This window comes from Notothenia rossii, assembly GCF_949606895.1.
Source record: "Notothenia rossii genome assembly, chromosome: 10".
NCBI classification, from domain to species: Eukaryota; Metazoa; Chordata; class Actinopteri; order Perciformes; family Nototheniidae; genus Notothenia; species Notothenia rossii.
The window spans coordinates 10,146,206-10,167,656 of NC_136908.1; the positions used below are offsets into that span (position 1 = coordinate 10,146,206).

Below are 21,451 nucleotides of genomic sequence, written 5' to 3' on the forward strand. Positions count from 1 at the left end.
CACATCAGAACATGAACCTGATTGAGGCTTTGAACCGAAAAACAATTACATACATGAAAATAACCTTGATGCATGGGAATGAAACACACAAACTATCTTCCGTGGCTATGCTGATATGTCACAGTAACAGTCAGCCACATAAAAGTAAATCCAGCGGTGGACCTAGTGTCCCGATCGGAGTGGGAATAATAATAATCCGTGCATTTTATCCATTAATTTCCCCAACATTGCGGGAAAAAAACCACACGTTTAATCCATGTTGGTGTACTACAACTACAAAAAGCATCGGTTTTTTTTCTCATCAGGAAATGCAGACCGGTGTCGGTACCAGATGTGTTCGGGGTACCATATGTGTTCGGGGGCCGTCTCTTACCAATGACGTCACGCATTGTACGCCTTGTGATTGGCTGTACGGTAATTTACCCAGGGGTGCTCGGGGGCAAATCACATCTACAGATCATGACGAACCGAATTGAATTATTCCTATGCTCGTAGCGTGTGAACATGTTTGTGAAAAACATGTTAAAAAAACATGAAAACGGAGCAATGGCTGTACGCCATTGGCTGTACGGCAACTCAAGAGGACCATCATACACGGTCAAATTCCGAACATTTAAACATAGCCTACACTTCATTCTTTACTTTGTCCGTTATTATATGTAGAAAATGAACTACCTCTCTGAAAGGTCCCAATGTGTTCATTTTGATGGGCTGTCTTCTGAGTGGTTAAACATCACTAAAGATTTTCTGACTTCTGACTGCTTTGGATATATAATTACACCACAATAAGGTTTTACTATCACAGTGCACTGAGATTTGTGACAAACTGTAAAGCACTTACGCATCACTGTACACTGTAAACCAAGGCGGTTTTGCCATCACTTACTGTACTGAGGCTCAGTCACTGGTACTTTTTCATTTAGAAAAGCCATGTTGGATAAAGTACCATCTTATATCTGCTCCCTGATCTCTCGGCAAATTGGAAGTACTTATTGCCTGAGATCTCATGCTGTGGTTTTATTAAATGTGCCAAGTGCTAGGACTGTCTTAGGGAAGAAAGCTTTTAGATGTGCAGCTCCACTAACTTGGAACAGTCTGCAAAAAGAATGTAAAATTACCAAGCTGGTACCACTACATGTTTTTAAAGCTCGGTTGGATGCTCCACAGTCAGATGCTGTTGGTACCTGTACATGTGGATAGATATGTAAATTGTAATCCCTGTATTTTTTGCTGTATGATGTCCTTTTGTTGTTCTGTTGTTTGTTTTTATTTCTTCATGTGGAACCTACTGCTGCAGTTCTCCCTTGAAAAATAGATCATTGATCTCAATGGGATTTTACCTGGATAAATAAAGGTTTTGAATTGAATGTCGAGCATTAACTGCAAGTCACTCAAATGCATAAACTGGAGAATAATTATGTTACAAGTGTTACAGAAAACATACCCAAGTGTAACAAACATCCAGTATTAACCTTACTGTTTTTTTACTAACAGTAACCAACTAATAATTTTCATGAAGTGCATATTTATTCCAAACTCACAATATATATATATATATATAATAAAAAATAATGCACAATGGTACACAGTATCCAAACTCTTTAGGCACTGGTGAGAGGCATTCATGTAAAGCAGATCACCAGAATCCAATACTGGTAAAAACGTTGCAGAGATCAAATGTTTCCTTGTCTGAAAGGAGAAACCTAATTTTAAAACAACATTTTCAGTGTGTGACTTGAAAGATAAGTTCTGATCAATAATAAAACCTAGATATGTGTATGTAGTGACCCTTTCAATGTCAATGTCAGTCCCTTGAACAGTACAAATGTTGGGGAGAAAATAAGTTAACTTTTTGCGATTTGAGAATATCATGAGTTTGGAGTTGTCTGCATTTAATACTAACTTGAGTTGAGATAAATGGGATGGAATAACATCAAAGGCAGACTGGAGGAAATCAAGACTTGCTCTATAGAAGAGGATGAACAATACATAACAGTATCATCTGCATAAAAATGGAAAGCAGCATTTGAAAGATTATTCGAGATTATTTACATACAGTATATGGTGAAATTATTGGTCCTAATATGGAACCTTGGCGCACACCCTTTCAAATCAAATCAATCAAATCAAGTTTTATTTATATAGCACATTTATAAATGATTTTTGGTCGAGCCAAAGTGCTGTACAAATAATAAAAAATACCCTACAGTAAAGACATTTTACAGCTAATACAACAGCAGTTTGTTCAGAATATCAGTATGAGAAGAAAACGACACCCTCTGTCCTTAGACCCTCACATCGTACAAGGAAACACTTCAAGAGAAAACCCACAGTTTAAAGGGAAAAATGGGAGAAACCTCGGGGAGAGCAACAGAGGAGGGATCCCTCTCTCAGGACGGACAGACGTGCAATAGATGCCGTGTGTAAATCGAGGAGATAATACATTTGCAACATAGGTAGACCGAATGTTAGGAAATGCGTGCGTCTATAATGATAGGATGAATCCACGAAGATGTCAACAATCCTGTGGGAGCCTTCAGGGAGGCAGCACGACGAGACCCAGGCAGGACCGCAGACAGGTTCAGCCACGACCCGAAGTCCACGACTTAATCCAGAACTCAGGATAGAGGATCCAGGATGCGGGACCATAGCAAGAGGATCAGCCTCGACTCAAGATCACATCAAGACACAAAAGAAGAAACATTTGGCTGGGTTAATCGGAACATGAGAATACACAGATTCAGACAGACAGAAGGAAGAACAAGCACTCCCTTTGGAGTGATCTTTTTTAAATATTGAAGTTAAATGCATCAATCTGGTGCACTTTGAGAGCAAAATGAAGAGATATATGGATACCTCTCAACATACATATGAAACAACTGTAAACAGATTTACTTTGTCTTTATGGATTCGATTGTGCACTTGATTGTGATTGCTGCACATTATCCCTTACTTAATAAATACTTTTTTTGATAATCTATTATATAGAAAAGTATATAATATTGCTATATAATATATAATTTATCGATAATATATAATATAATCAAATATAACAATCAAAACGAAATAAGTAGTATTAAGTATTAGGGCTAAGAAAATATTGTACATGTGAAATAGTTGTATGTATTGATTTAAATTGACATGCATACGCTAAGAAAAATAGTCCGTTGTTACTGTTTGAACTAACGTACCAACGGCACTGAACATATTACATATTACCTACCATATTACGTTTTATACTTCTTACCTTCGATTTCTCTTGTTCTTCTCCTCATTCGTCTTTGTTTTTCTTCAAGTTTTATTGTATTTCTTCAAGTTTTTATCTTGTTGGTCGAATGCACTTAAGCGTCAGCTAAATACAATGTAATGTAATGATCAGAAAACCCCTCTATACTCTAGACAGCGTGGGTAAATTACCGTACAGCCAATCACAATGCGTGACGTCATTACGTCGTGACGTTGTGACGTCACTGGTAAGAGACGGACCCCGAACACATATGGTACCCCGAACACATCTGGTACCGACACCGGCTCAAACAAACGATTTTTAAATCATCATCCTCACGATCATTTATTGTATCATATGTTCGCCGAATTGACATGAAAGCACTAATAAATGTAGTTTCATCCACTTGAGTTTACAAAAATAATCGATTTGTTTTTATATCACATCCTACGGGAGGAAATTCAGCAGCTCTCACTAACGATTTTTAATCCTAATTTAATCATCATCTTCACCACGATCATTTATGTTTATGTTCGCCGAATTGACATGAAAGCACTGACAAATATGAATATATTGTAGTCAACTTCATTCAAACGTTATTAACGTGCCTAAACTCAGTAATTCACAATTTCTACGCATGACAACACACTTTGTCCGTGTTTGGTTCTCTCTCGCCGCACAGTGAAGCGTTCCCGCATTGACGTCACTTCCGGCTTCCCCCAAAACTTCAAAATGAGTCGAAGGAATTTCCCCGCGATGTTCGAAATTATTGATATTTATCGGAACGGTATCGCACCTTCTTTTTTAAACTGACGGTTCGAGATAACTAGTAGCCCACTATTTCATTGCACAACAGTTGCTGGGATGCTGTCACAGGCTCTTTAAACTGTCGCACTTTCTGTTGTTTCTATTATGCATTGCCGGTATGAAAGGGTCTGTGCCGGAAATATCAAACATTAAATAAAATTGAAAAACAATGAACAAGACTTAACGTATTAATAATAATTAATTATATTTATTCCGTTTGGATGTAGGATTTTTGACTTTGTTTAGAGCAGTGATCTTCAGCAGAGAGCTAAGCGCTGTCAGACCGGACCTAACCCTGAAAAGTATTTTCATCTGAAATTAATCATTATGTTATTCATATTAAATATATATTGTATTTTTACAACTTGTATTTAGAAATACTCTGTTGTAATTATTGATGCATAAATGTGTTCATCCATTCAATGTGACATCTGCTATAATGGGGTTAATGTATGATATTACTCAATAATACAATACATTATAATATATGATAATTATGTTTTAGTTTTATTCATTTCTTATTTCATAGTTTCTCATTATTATTATTTTTATCTCTCATCTTATTTTTGATTTTATTAATCTGTGTGAATCTGTGCTATCCTGTTTTTCACTCTTACCCTGTTGCTGTTTGAACTACTGAATTTCCCCACGGGGATTAATAAAGGTCCATCTTATCTTATCTTAATGTATACATTGATTTACTTCAATCTACTGTACTGTGTGAAAACAGCCCAACAATATTACAAAAAATATACTGCATAAAGCAAACTATATACTTTATTTGATCTAAAATATTGATGTTTTTTCATTATAGTAGCCTGTGAAAACCATAACAAATAAGTGATTAAATGCTACAGTATTCAGCAAACACAACTGCAGAGCTGCAAACATTGCAAACAGACTAAGTTCTACAACACCCAGTTGTCTTTGTGTATTTGTGAATGAAGCACCATCTCATGGTTAAATCCTGTAATTTAACAGATGGGGAAATTTGGCAACGCCCTCTAGCAATTTGGAAAACACCCCCAGCCACTGGGATCCGCTGGGCTTTTGACTGGGACACACCCATGTGAGTCCTATCTGGAGTGCTACATCTGATACATACTCATAAATTCCCCACATATTTGGACAGGATGCAGATGTGAGTCTAGTCAAGTAGACTAGACACCTAAACGGATTAATATGAATATATGACAAAGTTGAGTTCTTAGTTCAAAAGTAAAGATATTTTCTATAATATAATGAAGTAAGATGAATTAAGTAGGCATTGTGACACATCTGCTGTGGGCTCTTTTCTGACGAAAATTGTTATATGCCGTTCACATTGCATATTCAAGTCCGATGTTGTCAAAGGTAATGCGCCGATTGGCACACTTTGTGTATGCACTTGGGACATACAGTTCGGCTTGCTCTTCTCAATAGTGATCAAACCAGAAATATGACATTTGATCAAAATAATGGATGAATAAATGAGAAGGTAGCGTTCATACCTCATCCTGACCGTCATACCGACTGCTTTACATAATGCAACCCTATAAGGCGTGGTAGTTCAAAACATGAGGCAGGACTTCATTCATTTATTTCCATTCATTTACTCCTGACCTACAATGGTAAGTGGCTGCTTTCAACTGCTTTCCTTTGCTAATATTTGAAGTATTTGTGATCAAATGGTACATTGCTAATTTACTTTCTGTTGTCAGTGAAATGTATAAGTGTTATAATCATGGTTTAATGTGTTGTGTGTTATTTCTCACTCGGGTAATAAGGCTGTGTCTGAGGCTGATAGAGAGCAGAGGTGAGTCCGCTGATTACCTGAACTATACACTAATACTGACTTGTCATTTAAAATTACTGAAAACAACTTAACACTGACTATATATTATTATAGCGCAAAAGAATATCACGAGGACGAACCTTTCAGAAGAAATGCTTTTGTGATTATCAAAAAAATGAAAGACCTGAACGACTCCAGTGAAAATCCAAATGATCAGTTAGTAGATGAGGTATGTATGATGTGGCTTTTATCAACTTTTGAAATTATGTGTTTTTTGGACATATTGCATCTTTCATGAGTTTTTCGAGTTACACACATTGAAAATGGCATCTCTTTTTTGACAGATTCTTCACAGCATCTTCTTTTTTGGAAGGATCAACAAACCATCATTTTCTCCGGAAGACATTTTGAAAACGGACTTTCAAGATTTCCAGCTCTGGCACCCTGAGCCTTTTAAACTTTATCTCTCTGAACTACCCCGGCGGTGTCCATTCTCATGTCTGCTAGACATGGTAAGATTACAGTTTGTCAATTCTTCTATTTATAAAGTTGCTTTTCCCCCTAACATCATCCTGAGATATAAGAGTTGTATGCGCATATTCAAACATGAAGTATGATAATCAAGGGTGTAACTTTGGTTTGAGAAGTGGGGGGGACACAAAACAGGGGGTCCTCCGCAATGAAACATTTTCTCAATTGAATTCCATTTCCTTCCTTTCTACAAATATATTAGGGACTATATGTGTTAACAAATCCAACTGAAGTTAAATGCAACAATCTGGTGCACTTTGAGGGCAACATTAAGAGATTTATGAATACAGTTCTCAACACTCATATGAAACAGAACTGTATATATTTCAATAATCAAAAAAACATTTGAATATGCTCAACCAATAACAAATCATTGATACACTCCTCTCTCCTATATTTATCTTGCCTATAGTCTGCATTCTTTCTTTTTATTTATGCATATTTGACTCACTCCCCTTTCAAACCGTGTTTTTTAAATGTTTGTACTGACCTATAGTACACATTGGAAGGATTTCTTAACTTATTTTATGTACAACTAATATTACATAGATGGAAATATTTGTTTACATATATGACAAAACCGTTTGAGACCCACTGAGATAACTTAGACTAAAGTTTACAATCTAATCACTCGGAGTCCTTTACCTCACTGAGCTGACGTTACCTCTCTCAGTCCGACAGGAGAGGACTCTCCCTCTCCTTATTGTTGAAACAGCTTCTAATCTCCGTTAGCTCCGAGCTAGCACCAAATGCTAACAACAACCCCCGTAACTCTCTCTCTCTCTCTCTCTCTCTCTCTCTCTCTCTCTCTCTCTCAGTCTCTCAAAGTACGACAGGAAAGAGCTCTCCCTCTCCTTATTGTTGAAACAGCTACTAATCTCAGTTAGCTCCGAGCTAGCACCAAATGCTAACAACAACCCCCGTAACTCTCTATGGCCCTTTCTCATTTCTCTAACTCCCCTCCTCGACTCCTATCCTCGAGACTTAGTCCCGCCCACAGGAGATGCGAGCGGAGGAGCCGAGGAGGGGAGCCGAGGAGGGAGGAGGGGAAGCAGCAGGCGGTTAGAGAAATGAGAACTCCTCTCCTCTGAGCGGTCATTTTAAAGAGACGTACATTAATGATGACAGGAGGCACAGCAGCCCTCTGTCTGATGGACAGATGTGTTCATGACCACTTATATATTTACATTGATTCATTCACAGTGCGGTATAATGAGACAATAACAGGCTACAGATGCGAACACACACACACACACACACACACACACACGCACGCACGCACGCACACACACACACACACACGCACACACGCACACACACACACACACCTACAGCACCTACAGCATATTATCAGGCTACAGCCGTTGTGTATTTTATTATGTGAAGCACTAAATGGTTTTAAAAAATATCGACTCTTTGTTTGTAGATATCTACTAAACTAAAGCAAATAAAGAGAGTATGCCTATTATACTGAGTGATATATATTTTACACACTGCTCTGCTTTCTGCACGGACCTCACAGCTGTTCTCACTGTGAACATCGCGTCGCGATGAGAGCAGTTAATAAAATAATATCCAGGGGATGCATGCAGAGCTGTCATTGGCTGAGATAAGTCCGGCCGTGCGTCACGACTCTTTGAAACATCTCTGTTCCCGGAAATGCATCCACAAAGGAGCCGTGGAGGACCCATCAGTGTATCCTCGGTTATAGCTCCTCCAGAGAGCCTCCTCGACGCTCGATCCTCGGTCCTCGAAGTGCATTTAGAGAAATGAGATGTCCTTCAACATGGCGCGCTGAAATTCATTTCCGGGTCACTACCGGAGGACCGAGGAGTCGAGGAGGGGGATTTGATGAAATGAGACAGGGCCCTGGTCTCTCTCTCTCTGTCTCTTTCTCTTTCTATCTCTCTCTCACAAGATAAGCTTGTTCCACACACACACAGACGCTCCTCCGTGAAGATGACCGCTTGCGTAAAAAATAAATAATAAACACATTTAAAAAGTGGGGGGGGGACACAAATGGGATTTTGAAAAGTGGGGGGGACATGTCCCCCCTGTCCCCAGTGGAAATTACGCCCATGATGATAGTTAATTACTTGTAGGGATTACAGCAGCTTGATAACATTTCTAAATTATTTTCAGATTGTTTTGCTGGAAGGACAAGAGAACGAAAAGGAAATAAAAAAGAAGCTTCAAAAGATCATCAGTGAACTCGGCCTTGATAAGGGGGGTCCTCTGGTCTCCTCCACCATCTGTGTCTCTCAGAAGAACTCAAACTCAGAAAAGTACTACGGGGTCTCCATGTGCACTTCTGGCAGGGATCCTGGGCGAATCATGGTTGCTGCGTCTTGTCTTCCTGGTAGCTGGGACAGTTATGTTGCTGGTGCAGTGATGACATTCAATCCAAACAAGGGCAAGAAGTCATATTTTGATGGAACCATCAAACTGCCTGAGCATGTAACGTGCCAGGCATATAGCCTCCACGAGGGAGGAGCATTAGTACTTCCTTGCAAATCATGTAGCGCGTTGTTTGGTTTGGGAGGAGATAATGAGAATGTGTATCCCCATGGCAACTGTGCTGAGGTTGAAAGTGTGAGCAAAATGTTTAAAAAGAATGAAGGAGTTCGGAAGCAAGCACGACCAACATCTGAGAAGTTCACAACTGAAAACAGGGATAAGGCGGAGAAAAGTGTCAGGGATGATCTCAGGAATTTGCTGAAAGAATATCAATTCCCATGTGATTTTCACTTCTACATCCCCTCAGCGAAAATGAAGGGGGAAATATTGGACATTAAATATTGATAAGTCTAATTAGCATGGTCTTTTAATATTTAGTGAAATGACAGATATCTTGTGATATTATTCACAAATACTTAACCTTCAAACAAACTATCTAATTTTAATCCTCTTATGAAATTCCTGTTCCTCAATCAATATGTCATGCTTTATCTTTGCTACTTGTTATGTGTAACAGTGAATATATAAATGCAAATGTTTGTCAACTGTCTGAATGAAGCATGCAGGCAATGATGTATTGATCATGTTGTTAACAATACATTCTAATAACGTAAACTTAGTTTCATACATTGCTTTGTTTTTTTCTCCTGCCACTTCAAGTGATTCTTTGCTATAATTAGTACTCCAATATCATCTCATCCTTATTGTTATCTATGGTGAAAATCAAAATAATACTAGACATAAAGTTGTAAACAGACCTTTTTTTGTTTGTTTTTTAAACCCATTAACTGACCATGCATTGGCTCTTAAAGTCATTGACAACATATTTGAAGATATCTCAAGACTTGAGATTCTCAGGTGAAGCTTATCCATAATTTTTCAAATGTGTTCAGCTTGCCAGTCTCAAACTATGAAAATGTTGCTAGCCCTTAACTTCCCCTTTTCACTGGTTGCATGCCTGGACAGTTTCCAAATAATTGAAGGAACATTTTTAATGTGGGACAGAAGAAAGCAATGATTTGATTCTCAAAACAGTTCATTGGGTTTACTTTGAGTTTTTCCTATGATTACCGAAAAAGTAGAGATCATCAATTGTCATCCTGAAACATGTTTCTCCACTAAAGGTTCAAAATATACTTTGACAACATTATCTGTTTCATTTTGGGGTAAAACGACGGAAACATGCTTAGTGCAAGTATGCAGTTTGATCAACTATTAAAGGACAGTCCTCCGATTTAGCATAGACAATCTTATTACCTTAAAAGGTATATCTGAAGTTATTGTGTTTGAATCCAGAGAAACACATCAATTGCATCCTAGTAAAACCAATCTTTAAAATCTCATTCAAAACTCTTGTGAGGCTTTTTTCTGCTGAGGAGAATAACTCAAAGTTATCGATATTTCTCTGTAGATTCATGAGCAGTACATATAGTACACATAGTCATTAGATCCAATATGTTTATGGGATTATACTTTAAAGCAGGGGTGTCAAACTCAAATACACGGTGGGCCAAAATTAAAAAATGGGTACTAGTCGAGGGCCGAACTGGTCAAATGTTTATTGCAAAACGTATTGAATGAAGTTATTGCACATATTAAACCTGGAACTAACAAAGCTTAAATTATTGCCTATAAAAACAACATTAAATATTAAATAATCAATTGTATTCATTTCTTATGGCTCTATAAGCAGCTTTTCTGGAGTAATTTCTTATGATTACATTTTTCCACAGGCCAACAACAGCTTATAAAAAACTATTTCCCTCAAAGAAAAAACCAAACATGCCCTGTTGTCTCAAGAAAAAAAGTGCAGAAGGAAACATCCATGTAAACTCAGTGTGCTGCTCTGTGATGCTAGTTCAAGCCAGATACTTGGCATCTCATCTAGGGTGCAAGTTCATCAATGTTTGGGGTCAGGCAAAAATAAGTTTGAGTTAGACACATGTGCTTTAAAGGGTTTTACACAAATGAGATACTGTTTTAGCAAAAATTGACACTTTTCCACTTTATATGAAACATGACTTTATTGTTATCACAAATTTTGACAGGTTAGTGACTAAAAGTTATAAGCACACTTATCATTATCACATTGCAAATAAGAATTAGGAAACTTCAATCCTGATCATTAATACTATAGTCAAAGTTTAGTCACGTTTTGTTTTGGTTATAGCAAAACCATACTTTCTCATTTTAATTTAGTATTTGCTCATTAAAGGTATATTCAGGAGGAAGTCGTAAACATATCTGCTGGTTAAGCTGACTGTGTTACAGAATGGTGAACATGGAAACCAGAGGTAAATCAAGATAAAAACATAAATAAAAATGATGAGACAAAAATGTTTGGAGATATATTCAGACTTTTCTATCTTTGGTTTAACAGTAGAGCTTGTGCACAGTCAGCTCTGTAAGTATTATCAAAAAGTCCAAGTTTGTTGTGTGAACTCGTGAAATTTAGAATGACGTTCACTTTTTCACATGTTTTTATGAGGGCTTATGAGCCACATTTAATTTAAATGAACTCCGTTTATGTTAAATTCTTTCGGCTGGATCACTATGAAAAAGTTTGGCTTTAGGAAATCTTTTTGTTCCTGATTCTATCTGCAAATCTTCGAAGAGAGGGCACATTATTTGTTTTAAAGGGCCAAGCAAAAAATAAAGTTTGTTATTTTAATGAATGATGTTTGACCACTGCAACAGTATTTCTGATGTCTTGTAATCGACATTGGTGTATTACACAACACGTTTTTCAGCTCAGTGGGCCTCAGTTGATGCCTCTGTTCCGCATCTGATCTTAATCTATTTTACCAGATTTTATCACGAAAGCTTCGGAGAGAGGGCCCTAGTTGACGCTTGTGGGGGAAACCTCTGAAGCAATTGAAAACAGGACTCAGAGAGACACGAGGAGAGCTGGAGCTTTGATGGCAAACACTGACGGTTTATTTGGAGCTTCGGCCGGAGAATTCACAAGATATGTCACGGGCCACGAGTTGACGACAGGGTAGAGATGCCAACTCAATTCTGAAGAAACCTTCCTCTCGTATGGTGTTTTAACTAGTTTCGCTAAGGGTAATCAACATTCTTTCCTTAGTTAGACTAAACAGCGGAGGAAGCTGAATCAACTTTAGTTGTCGGTTATGTCTCGGGGTCATCTACACCCCGAGAAAGATGTGTTCCAGGTGTCCCACAACAATGACTATCTCTGACCGAGAGTTGCCCGGTCATAAACTGGTAACAACAACAAAATGCTAAGGCAGCCCCTCCTTAAGGGAGATAACGTCTTCTCAAGGTTGGAGCATCTGTGTCAGAGGGCGAAGGAGGACACTAGGGAAAATTATTCCCTGACAACGCTCATGTTTTCGCTGTCTCCTCTTCTATTTAGATTGACCCATCTCTTTGCAGGCATCTTTTGCATTGCAAAAATCTCCCTGCACGTCACCTTGAAAAACAACAAACACTCTCTGTCAGATGTAACAAACTGGTCGTCAACAACAACAACATAGAAACATTAAACATCTACAGTGTGTGGGCGCAGCGAAACCCGAGTGCACTGGAAGATCTTTGTTTGATGCAAATGAAATGTTAAAGGCAGAAAGAGAAGCATGTGTTTCCATACATACTGAAATGAGTGGATAACTCATATTTAATACAGCAGATGTAAGAATGGAAAAGTGTTTGCTTATTATGCTTCATCTATATGTACAGTCGATACAGAAAGTAAGTAAGTATCTACAGTGAAGGAAACACATATTTGATCCCTTGCAGGTTTGCCCACTTACAAATAAATTAACAGTCTATAATTGTAATGGTAAGTTTATTTTAACAGTGAGAGTAAGAAAATCTAAAAGAAAATCCATAAATTGACATTATATAACATATAAAAATGTATTTGCATTTAACTGTGAGAAATAAGTATTTGATCCCTTTGCAACACACGTCTTAGTACTTGGTGGAGAAACCCTTGTTGGACAGCAGAGGTCAGACTCTTCTTGTAGTTGGTCTCCAGGTCTGTGAACATCTCAGGAAGGATGTTGGTCCACTCCTCTCTGAAGGTCCTCTCCAAATCATGAAGCTTTTGAGGCTGATGCTGGGCCTCTCGAAGCTTCAGCTCCCTCCACAGATTTTCTATGGGATTAAGGTCTGGAGACTGGCTAGGCCCTCCATCACCTAACTGCTCTTCTTCTTTAGCCTCTCCTGTGTTGCCTTGGCCGTATGTTCAGGGTCATTGTCGGGCTGGAAGACCCATCCAGGACCCATTTTCAGTGTCCTGGCTGAGGGAAGGAGGCTATCGGCCAAAATCTTACGGTACATGGCCCCGTCCATCCTCTCCTCAATGCAGTAAGTCGTCCTGTCCCCTTAGCAGAGAACCCCCCCCTAAGCCTAATGTTTCCACCTCCATGCCTGACGGGGAGATTGTGTTCTGAGGTTATAGTCAGCATCTCTCTTCCTCCAAACACGGCGTGTCGAGTTGATGCCAAAGATCCACATTTTGGTCTCATCTGACCACGTCACCTTCTCCCAAGCCTTCTCTGAATCATTCAGATGTTCATTGGCACATTTCAGACGGGCCGTTCATGTTCTTCTCCAGCAGGGAAACCTTCAGGCGCTGCAGGATTTGATCTATTATGGTGTGTAGTGTGTAACCAATAGTTTTCTTGGTGACTGTGGTCCCAGCTGCCTCGAGATCATTAACAAGTTCCTCCCGTGTAGTTCTTTGCTGATCCCTCACCTTTCTCATGATCATCAATACCCCACGGGGCGAGATATTGTGTGGAGCCCCAGACCGAGGGCGACTGATGCTCATTTTATGTTTCTTCTATTTCCGAATAATCGCACCAACAGTTGTCTCCTTCTCACCAAGCTGCTTTCTGGTGGTCTTGTAGCCACTCCCAGCCTTCTGCAGGTCTACAATCTCGTCCCTGAGGTCCTTAGACAGCTCTTTAGTTTTGAGGTTGGAATCTGTTTGATTGATTCTGTGGACAGGTGTCTTTTATACAGGTAACGTTGATATCAGGAGTACTTTCTTAAGTCAAGTTTTATTATGGCTAAATCTCACTTTCTCATCACTCTCTGATTTTAATTGGAATTTGCTCATTAAAGGACTATGCAGTAGGAAGTCTAATATTAGAAAAATAGGGAGTTACAGAAAGGAAAATCATGTAAATAATTATTTATTCAGTTGTTTGTCAGGGCACTTGCCGTATACGTCTTCTTTATGTAAACACAGATTTGTGAGAGCCGATGAATTGTATGTTGACATTTAAACTTTATCACAATAAGCTAAAACGTTACCATTCTTTAAAACAATGACAAGAGTTGTTTGTCCTGAATGTGCTGTTTATGAGTCTGGAAGATCTTCTGAGGTAGCATTTATTAAGGTGGGGATGATAATTGCACAATGCAATTATAACACAGCTTTTGTCTGTGTGAGAACTCAGTGTCAAAACCCTTCTTATTTCCTGTTCTCTTCTTGGCTCTGATTTGTTTTGTCTCTCTTCACCTTCATTCTAAGCAATGAGATACAAAACTGGAATGACTGCTTACTAAGTTTATCGGGAATGCATGATACAAATCAACACAATAGCCTCTCATAACAACAGCGTCAAGTTGGTTTTGATACACCTTCAGATTTGCGTTAAAAAAACACTTCCTGCACCTCACCTCCCCAAATAACAAAAACTCCCTGCTAAACAATAACGCTGGTATTTGTTCAGTTTGTGAGGGTGTGTGTCATCATAACAACTTGTGCTTCATGGTACATACTATTCACATGATGTACAAGGAGTTTTTTTCCACGTCTCTATGTGAACAGGTTTTGTCTGAAAACTGATGGGTTAATGAGATCAGAGTCATGGCCCCATGTGTGGATGAGATCAACATTAAGGTCGAGTTTGGAGATCGATGAGGACAAAAGAGATGGGCCATGTTAGTTGATCTACCAGTTTTGTATGCAATACCCCGGTGGGCTTTTCTTTTGGCTTTGGCACTTCTTTAATATAATCATTTTACTGCAGGTCTAACGCAACTCTTACTTTTTAAAATCAAGGCTCAAGATTTTTTTTTTTTGTTGCTGCTTTCGATTAAAGCAAATAAATATTAACGTCTTACAATGGAACATTAATTATTATATTTGATCCTGTCTTATTCGTATTGCTTTTTCATGAATTTAAGATCGGATAAGTTAAGACAAGATGGACTTTTATTTATCCCTCTGGGGAAATTCAGGAGTTTAAAGCAGCGATAGAGTGAGAGTGGAAAACAGGACAGAACAGATTCACACAAGGATAATAAAATAAAAGATAACATTATATAAGTAACTGCAAAAACAAGATCTCACAACAAGGTGAAGCGTTGATCATTTAATGAACATATGTATACACAACAGAGCCATAATGTTTTCATCCATTGTAAAGCAATTGTGTTGAAATGTGCTATATTAATAAAGAGTCAGATAAGTGGTTAAAACACGCTGGTATAGCAGATGTAAGAATGAAAAAAGCAGCGTGTTACAAAGTGAGTGACAAGAAATCTGAATCCAAATGATTAAAAGCATATAATCATATCATACTACCCACACTTATTCTTTATATTGAACATAAGCTTATGATACACAGTGAAACCCTCCCTGCGCCTCACCCTGTGTAAAAAGCCCCCCCTACTTTACACCCCCAAGATGTATTTTGATTTGAACATAGGTGAAAAGAAGCTGAAAAATGGAAACCAGAGGTAAGTCAAAATAAAACATAGACACTCAATTTTAGACAAAACATTTCGGAGATATATTCACATTTTGTAGACTTTGGTTTCACAGTTAGAGCACTTTATCACATCATTTTCTGATGAGGACTTATGAGATACTTTTCATTTGAATGACCTCCATTTATGTTCAATTATTTTGGCTGGATAATTCTGAAAACGTTTTGCTTCAGGGAATCTTTTTTCTTCGGAGAAAGGGCCCTAGCTGACGCCTCAGTTTCCCATCTGATACTTCTGTTTCCTCCTCTTTTTGCATTGACACATCTCTTTGAATGCATTTTTTGAAAACTCCCTGCACGTCACCTTGAGAAACAACAAACACTCCCTGTCAGAAGTAGGCAAACTGGTCGTAAACAACAACAACATAGAAACATTAAACATCTACAGTGCGTTGGCGCTGGAATATCTTTGTCTGATGCAAATGAAGTGTAAAATGCAGAAAGAGAAGCACATATTTCCATATACAGGATAATGAAATGATTGGATAACTCTTATTTAATACAGCTGATACAGCAGATGTAAGGATGGAAAAAGGGTTTGCTTATTATGCTTCATCGTACAGTCGATATTGAAAGTAAGCAAGTGTCTCTATTCGCAAGAAGTGACAAACAAATCAAACACTCAAAGCATTTCCTCATATCAAACATTTCTTCTCTCTATTCAACATAAGCTCATGATCAAAACTGAACCCCTGGTGACTAAACAAACTGAAACGACCTGTCAGAAGTGAGCAAACTGGTAGTGTGACATTCATTATCATGTGACAACATCAAACAAAGCCTCAGTGCACTCAGAGGTGGAAGAATTACTCAGTAATTACTCAGTTATTATTCAGTAAAAGCAGAAACACAGTCTGTAAACATTCTTTAGTAAAAGTACTAAATTCAATATTGTACTGTACTGTAATATCTGATCATCAATTGAATGTTGCACTTGGTAAAGGTGTGGTTTATTTGAATCACCTTATAAACTACTGGGTAGCTTAACTAATATATAATATATTTATAAGTTGATTGAAATTGTTCATTTATAAGCTAAATGTGCAAAGAAGCTATTGACTGAATCTGTAAAATAAATATAGTGGATTAAAAAGAACATACTTTTCCTGCAAAATGTGGTAAAAGTATGAAGTCATTTTATTTGTTACAAGTACTTCAATTAATTACATGTACTTGAGTAAATGCACTTTGTTACATTTCACCGCTGAGTGCACTGAAATATGTGAGTATGATTCAAAAAGAGTGCACGAGCAGAGATGAAATTCAGAAACACAAAACATAGAGAATTTGGATCAAATGGGCTTTCATCAGACTGATCAGGCAACAAGTCCTTTCAATTGTTTGCTGACTTCACATATATCCTGCAACTGAAAAAGTCATTAAAGGTCTATTAAAGTCAAGTTAATCAAACCAGTATCTTAAGTTGCATATACAAACACACAAACATCTAGAGACAGCAACAACAATGTCAAGTTTTCTATAAACGTATCAAAAAGTTTACACATCTGCTTTATGTCAAACATAACCCAATGATTTACATTCAAACTCAGATTTACTTTTTCCCTGAAAGTATTTGTTTCAGTGGCAAAGAAGCATCACTAGATGGCAGCACCACCATGTTCAGTTAAAATCAGCTACCAGTCTTTAAAGGGTCCTATTCTTATAACTTCCAGGCTTCGTATTTGTATGTAGTGTCTCTTCTGTGACATGTCTCCATGCTTTAATGTTCAAAAAGCTCTTTATTGTTCTCATACTGTCTGTGCTGCAGCACCTCTTTTCACCCTCTGTCTGAAACCAGAGCCCAGTCTGCTCTCATTGGTTAGCTGGTCGGCTCTGATGCCCCTCTATCAAATCTAATGTGTCGGAGCGCAAGCCAATAGAAGCGCGAGTGTTACATAGTGATGTCATTGTGGTAGTTGAGGAGTTCAAAAGGAGGTGTTTCATGCAGAGTGTGTGGAAGAGAAACTCCCTCTGGAGGGAACACAGGGATTTTAGCCTTTGCAGACCATTTATATCATGCACACAAACCTATATCACACTCTACAGCAGTGATTCTCAAACTTTTTCTGTCAGGCCCCTCCTTTGGAGAAAAAAAAAAGTCGGGCCCCCCCAACACAAGTCAGGCTCAGTGGCGGCGCCAGAGATTTATTTTGGGGTGCTGTGGGGTAGCTTGACGTTTCATAGAGGGTGATCAAACATTTAGGGTTTCCCATTAATGTACCGGGCGCGACAGAGGAATTTTCTACTGCAACAATCCTCACGCAAATACACATTGTACCCGCGACTGTTACAATGAAGGCTCGATAATCAGCTCACGGCATATAGATGTAAGCAGGGGTAAATTGCTATTTGTATAGGTGGTGTGTGGACCTCACATAAGGGGGTCCGTGGGCAAGCTCCCCCGGGAAGATTTATTTTTAAATATTGAAGTTAAATGCACCAATCTGGTAAACTTTGAGAGCAAAATGAAGAGATATATGGATACCTCTCTCAACACCCATATGAAACAGAACTGTAAACAGATTTACTTTTTCTTTATGGATATTTTACAAATCACCCTTTTAAACTTTATTCTTTTTTTACTTTCATATAGTATTTCATACCTGTTTTTCATTTATTCTCTTGTTTTTTTATAACTATAATGATCATACAGTATAAACGTGTACCTCGGAAATAATTGTTTACATTAATGGGGACCAAAACGTTTGAGACCCACTGAGATAACTTCGACTAAAGTTAACTATCTAAACACTCAGAGATTCCTTTAGCTCACTGAGTCTCTCAGTCTGACAGGAGGGGACTCTCTTCCACTTTGTTGTTGAAAAAACTCTTTATATCCGCTAGCGTAGCTCGCTAGCACCAGAAGCTAACAACAACTATCTTCGGTGTCAGTGCTCTCTCTCTCTCTCTCTCTTTCTCTCGCGCACGCACACAAAATGGCTCGTTCCACACAGATGGGCTTATTTAGAGCTATAGGGGAATACACCTTTATAGCTTCAAATGAAAATATTTCCCCCAGAGCATGAATGAAATACTGTGCAAACAAAACCAAATACCAGCAGGTTTATACGGATTGTTTTGGTTAAATGTGCTCAAAAGTCTAAATCCGGCCAAACTGATTATATTACAATCAAAGTGCAAACACTTAATTAAAGCTAAATGCCGGCATACTAATTGATCATTATGGAGTTGTGTCTGTACAGTATGTGTTGTCTTTGTGTGGCCATTTCTGAATCTTAAGTGAAAAAAACAAACAAAATGCCATTCTTCAGGAAACCTCTTGTGATTTATGGGAAATGTGATTTATTTTGTAGCTGTTACGTCACATACGCTTTGTCTCGCTTTTCCTGTGGCCCCCTCTCCAATAACATGTTTGTTCTCAGGTCTATATTTGTGAAGACAAACTGCTACCGGTGGGGGAAATCCTGTCTGACCTCTTACCCTGTTCTGACAAAAAACACTGGCACTGGCACTCTGTCACGGAAAGGAGGCGGCATATTCATTTACTTCCATTCTTATCACAGCTTTAACCTTAGTTTGAACAGAAATATTAAGACGTAGCAGCCTCAAAAAGCATTTTCTACACAAATGTGATGGGAAGTAGCTAAGTGCATTTACTCAAGCATTGTGCTTGAGTATACTTTTTTGATATATTGCCAATATTGTACTTTTTACTCCACTACATTATTTTAACAATCAAAGATAGTTACTTTGTACATAAAAACAGAGTATATGCTGATATAATGCAGTATACTGTAGTAATAATAATACAAAGTGTTTCACGTTTCTACATTTGGTCAACATTGATAAACTACAATACTTAAAGGCTACATGTGCAATCTTCCAGTATTTTTACTTTTGATACTTGAAGTACATAGTAGCTGGTAATTCTTTTGTACTTTATATTATTCTGGAATTGGCCATTGAGCAGAATGATTACTTACTTTACAGTAAGTACGTTTGAATGCTAATACTTTTTTACTTTTTGAAATGTATAAATAAGGGCTTTTTTTGTTTTAATTATTTATTTATTTGGGGTCACATTATATCAAAAGTACAGTTTTGCAAATCATATATTTTTAGAGACCCGAACTCAGAAATCAGGACTTTTAATTGTAATGGAGTATTTTAAGACCAAAGTATTTGTTCTTTACTTAAGTAAAGGATAAGTACTTCTTCAAACACTACATTTAGCCACTTGTTACAAACCTTTTTTAAGATAAGCTTAACAATTCAAGCGGCTGGAAACGGATGCCTTGGTGTGATTCTTAAACACTTTTCAATGTGAGAGCATACTCACAGTCAGCATGCACACAGACGATGCATGCATGCTGCGTCACACTTGCGTGCACACACACATAAACACACACAGATGGTTGCAGTTAGAGTGTAATATTTCCACTGAAGTTGCCCTCGGTGTCTCATGTCTGGAAAATCTGAGTCACGCTTGTTTGACAGATCATCTCTGATCTAATGTGGGCTTTGTTTAATAGTCCCATAATGCATTGAGGCGCGTTTGTACGTCAAACAGATGCTTGGACAATCAACACACATCGTCATCAAGGACACATGAGAACGTACTTACATTCTTTAAATAACATACAGATTTGTTCTTCTTTCACTCATTTGCCCTGAACATTTGCATATGCTATTTGTCTTCAGCTGGAGAAGGCATTTTAGACATAGAATAGAAGGGAAGAAACCACAAGTGCAGAGCACACAGCACACACAGTGAAAGTTGTTCTCTGCTTTTAACCCATCCTAGTACGAGGAGCAATTTTCAGACACATTGCATGTAAAATCACAATAATCAGTTCTTTGTCCCCATGTTCTGTATGTTTTTCGGAGTGGACTCAACTAAAGCCTGCCTCTATGTGTGCACAATACTTGTTGTAGCTTCGATGCTAAGCTCCTCCTGGTAGCCTATGTATCAATCCCTCTGACCACCCAATCAACAGTTGGTTTGTCTGGGTGTAAACACGGCAGAAAACAACTTGTGTCTGCATTTTGTGTGTGTATGTGTGATAAAAATAGCAACAGAGGAAGCTATTTGTTGTAGGGACATGCTTTATCAGACCAGTGCTTGGTACACACATCCAGCGTGGTTAACAATAGCTTTTGTGAGTGATTATTTGTGTCTCATGTTGTTGTGTCTGTCTGAAACCACTGATCCCAGGCCAGGCAATAACCGCTACCCATAATGCTGTTCAGTATGGCCTCTTTTGAATAGATGAACAACCATTGATGGACATTTTCATATCTCTGCTCCATTACCAAAAGACATTTTCTACCCACCTGTAATGCTTTCAATGAGCCTTGTCTTTTACAACATTTCTAATTATTTATTTACCTTTTCTTTATCCCTTTTGTCAAGAGAAGCTGTTGCCGTTATGTTCTCTGAGTGCTGCTAGGATGATAAACTTTGCTTTTAATGTTGAAAATAAGTTCTGAGGAAAAGCTTCCAAATACTGAACGGAATGATGAAGTTCAGTCGTGTCATTTAGCCACTTGTTAGCATCCGCTTAAAAGTTCATGATTGGGTTATTTAGTGACACATTTTATGCATTGGAACAAAACCTTTAAATCTCTTACTGTAAGTGTGTGTCATGATCTGGTTTTGTGTTTAATGTTCCTGTTTTATTTTGAAATTAATGTTTTCTTTGTGATTGTATACATTTGTTCACCTGTTGCCCCTGCCCTCTCCAGCTGTGTCTTAAAAGCCTGTCTTCTCTTATTTTCTTTAATAATAAATGGGATTTGTCTTTCTTTGTCAGTTCCTGATCTTGTTCCTCATGCCTTTCGATCTACTGGTACAGCGTTTCTTAATTGTTTTGTTCTCCTTTGCTTGGTCCTGTCCCCGTTTTTGTATCAGCTTTATTTATTTAATAGCTTTCTTTTCGTTTG

General features: G+C 38.1%; 1 protein-coding gene across 1 annotated transcript in view; it reads left to right on the plus strand.

Moving 5' to 3' along the window:
* Nucleotides 1–463: 463 nt before the first annotated feature.
* Nucleotides 464–21,451, plus strand: part of cfap90 (cilia and flagella associated protein 90) — a 200,638-nt gene continuing 179,650 nt past the window's right edge. The window contains exon 1 of the mRNA XM_079656182.1: nucleotides 464–597. Within this exon, the coding sequence (XP_079512308.1) occupies nucleotides 505–597 (93 nt within the window). The 5' untranslated portion in view covers nucleotides 464–504. The remainder of the gene's footprint in view (nucleotides 598–21,451) is intronic.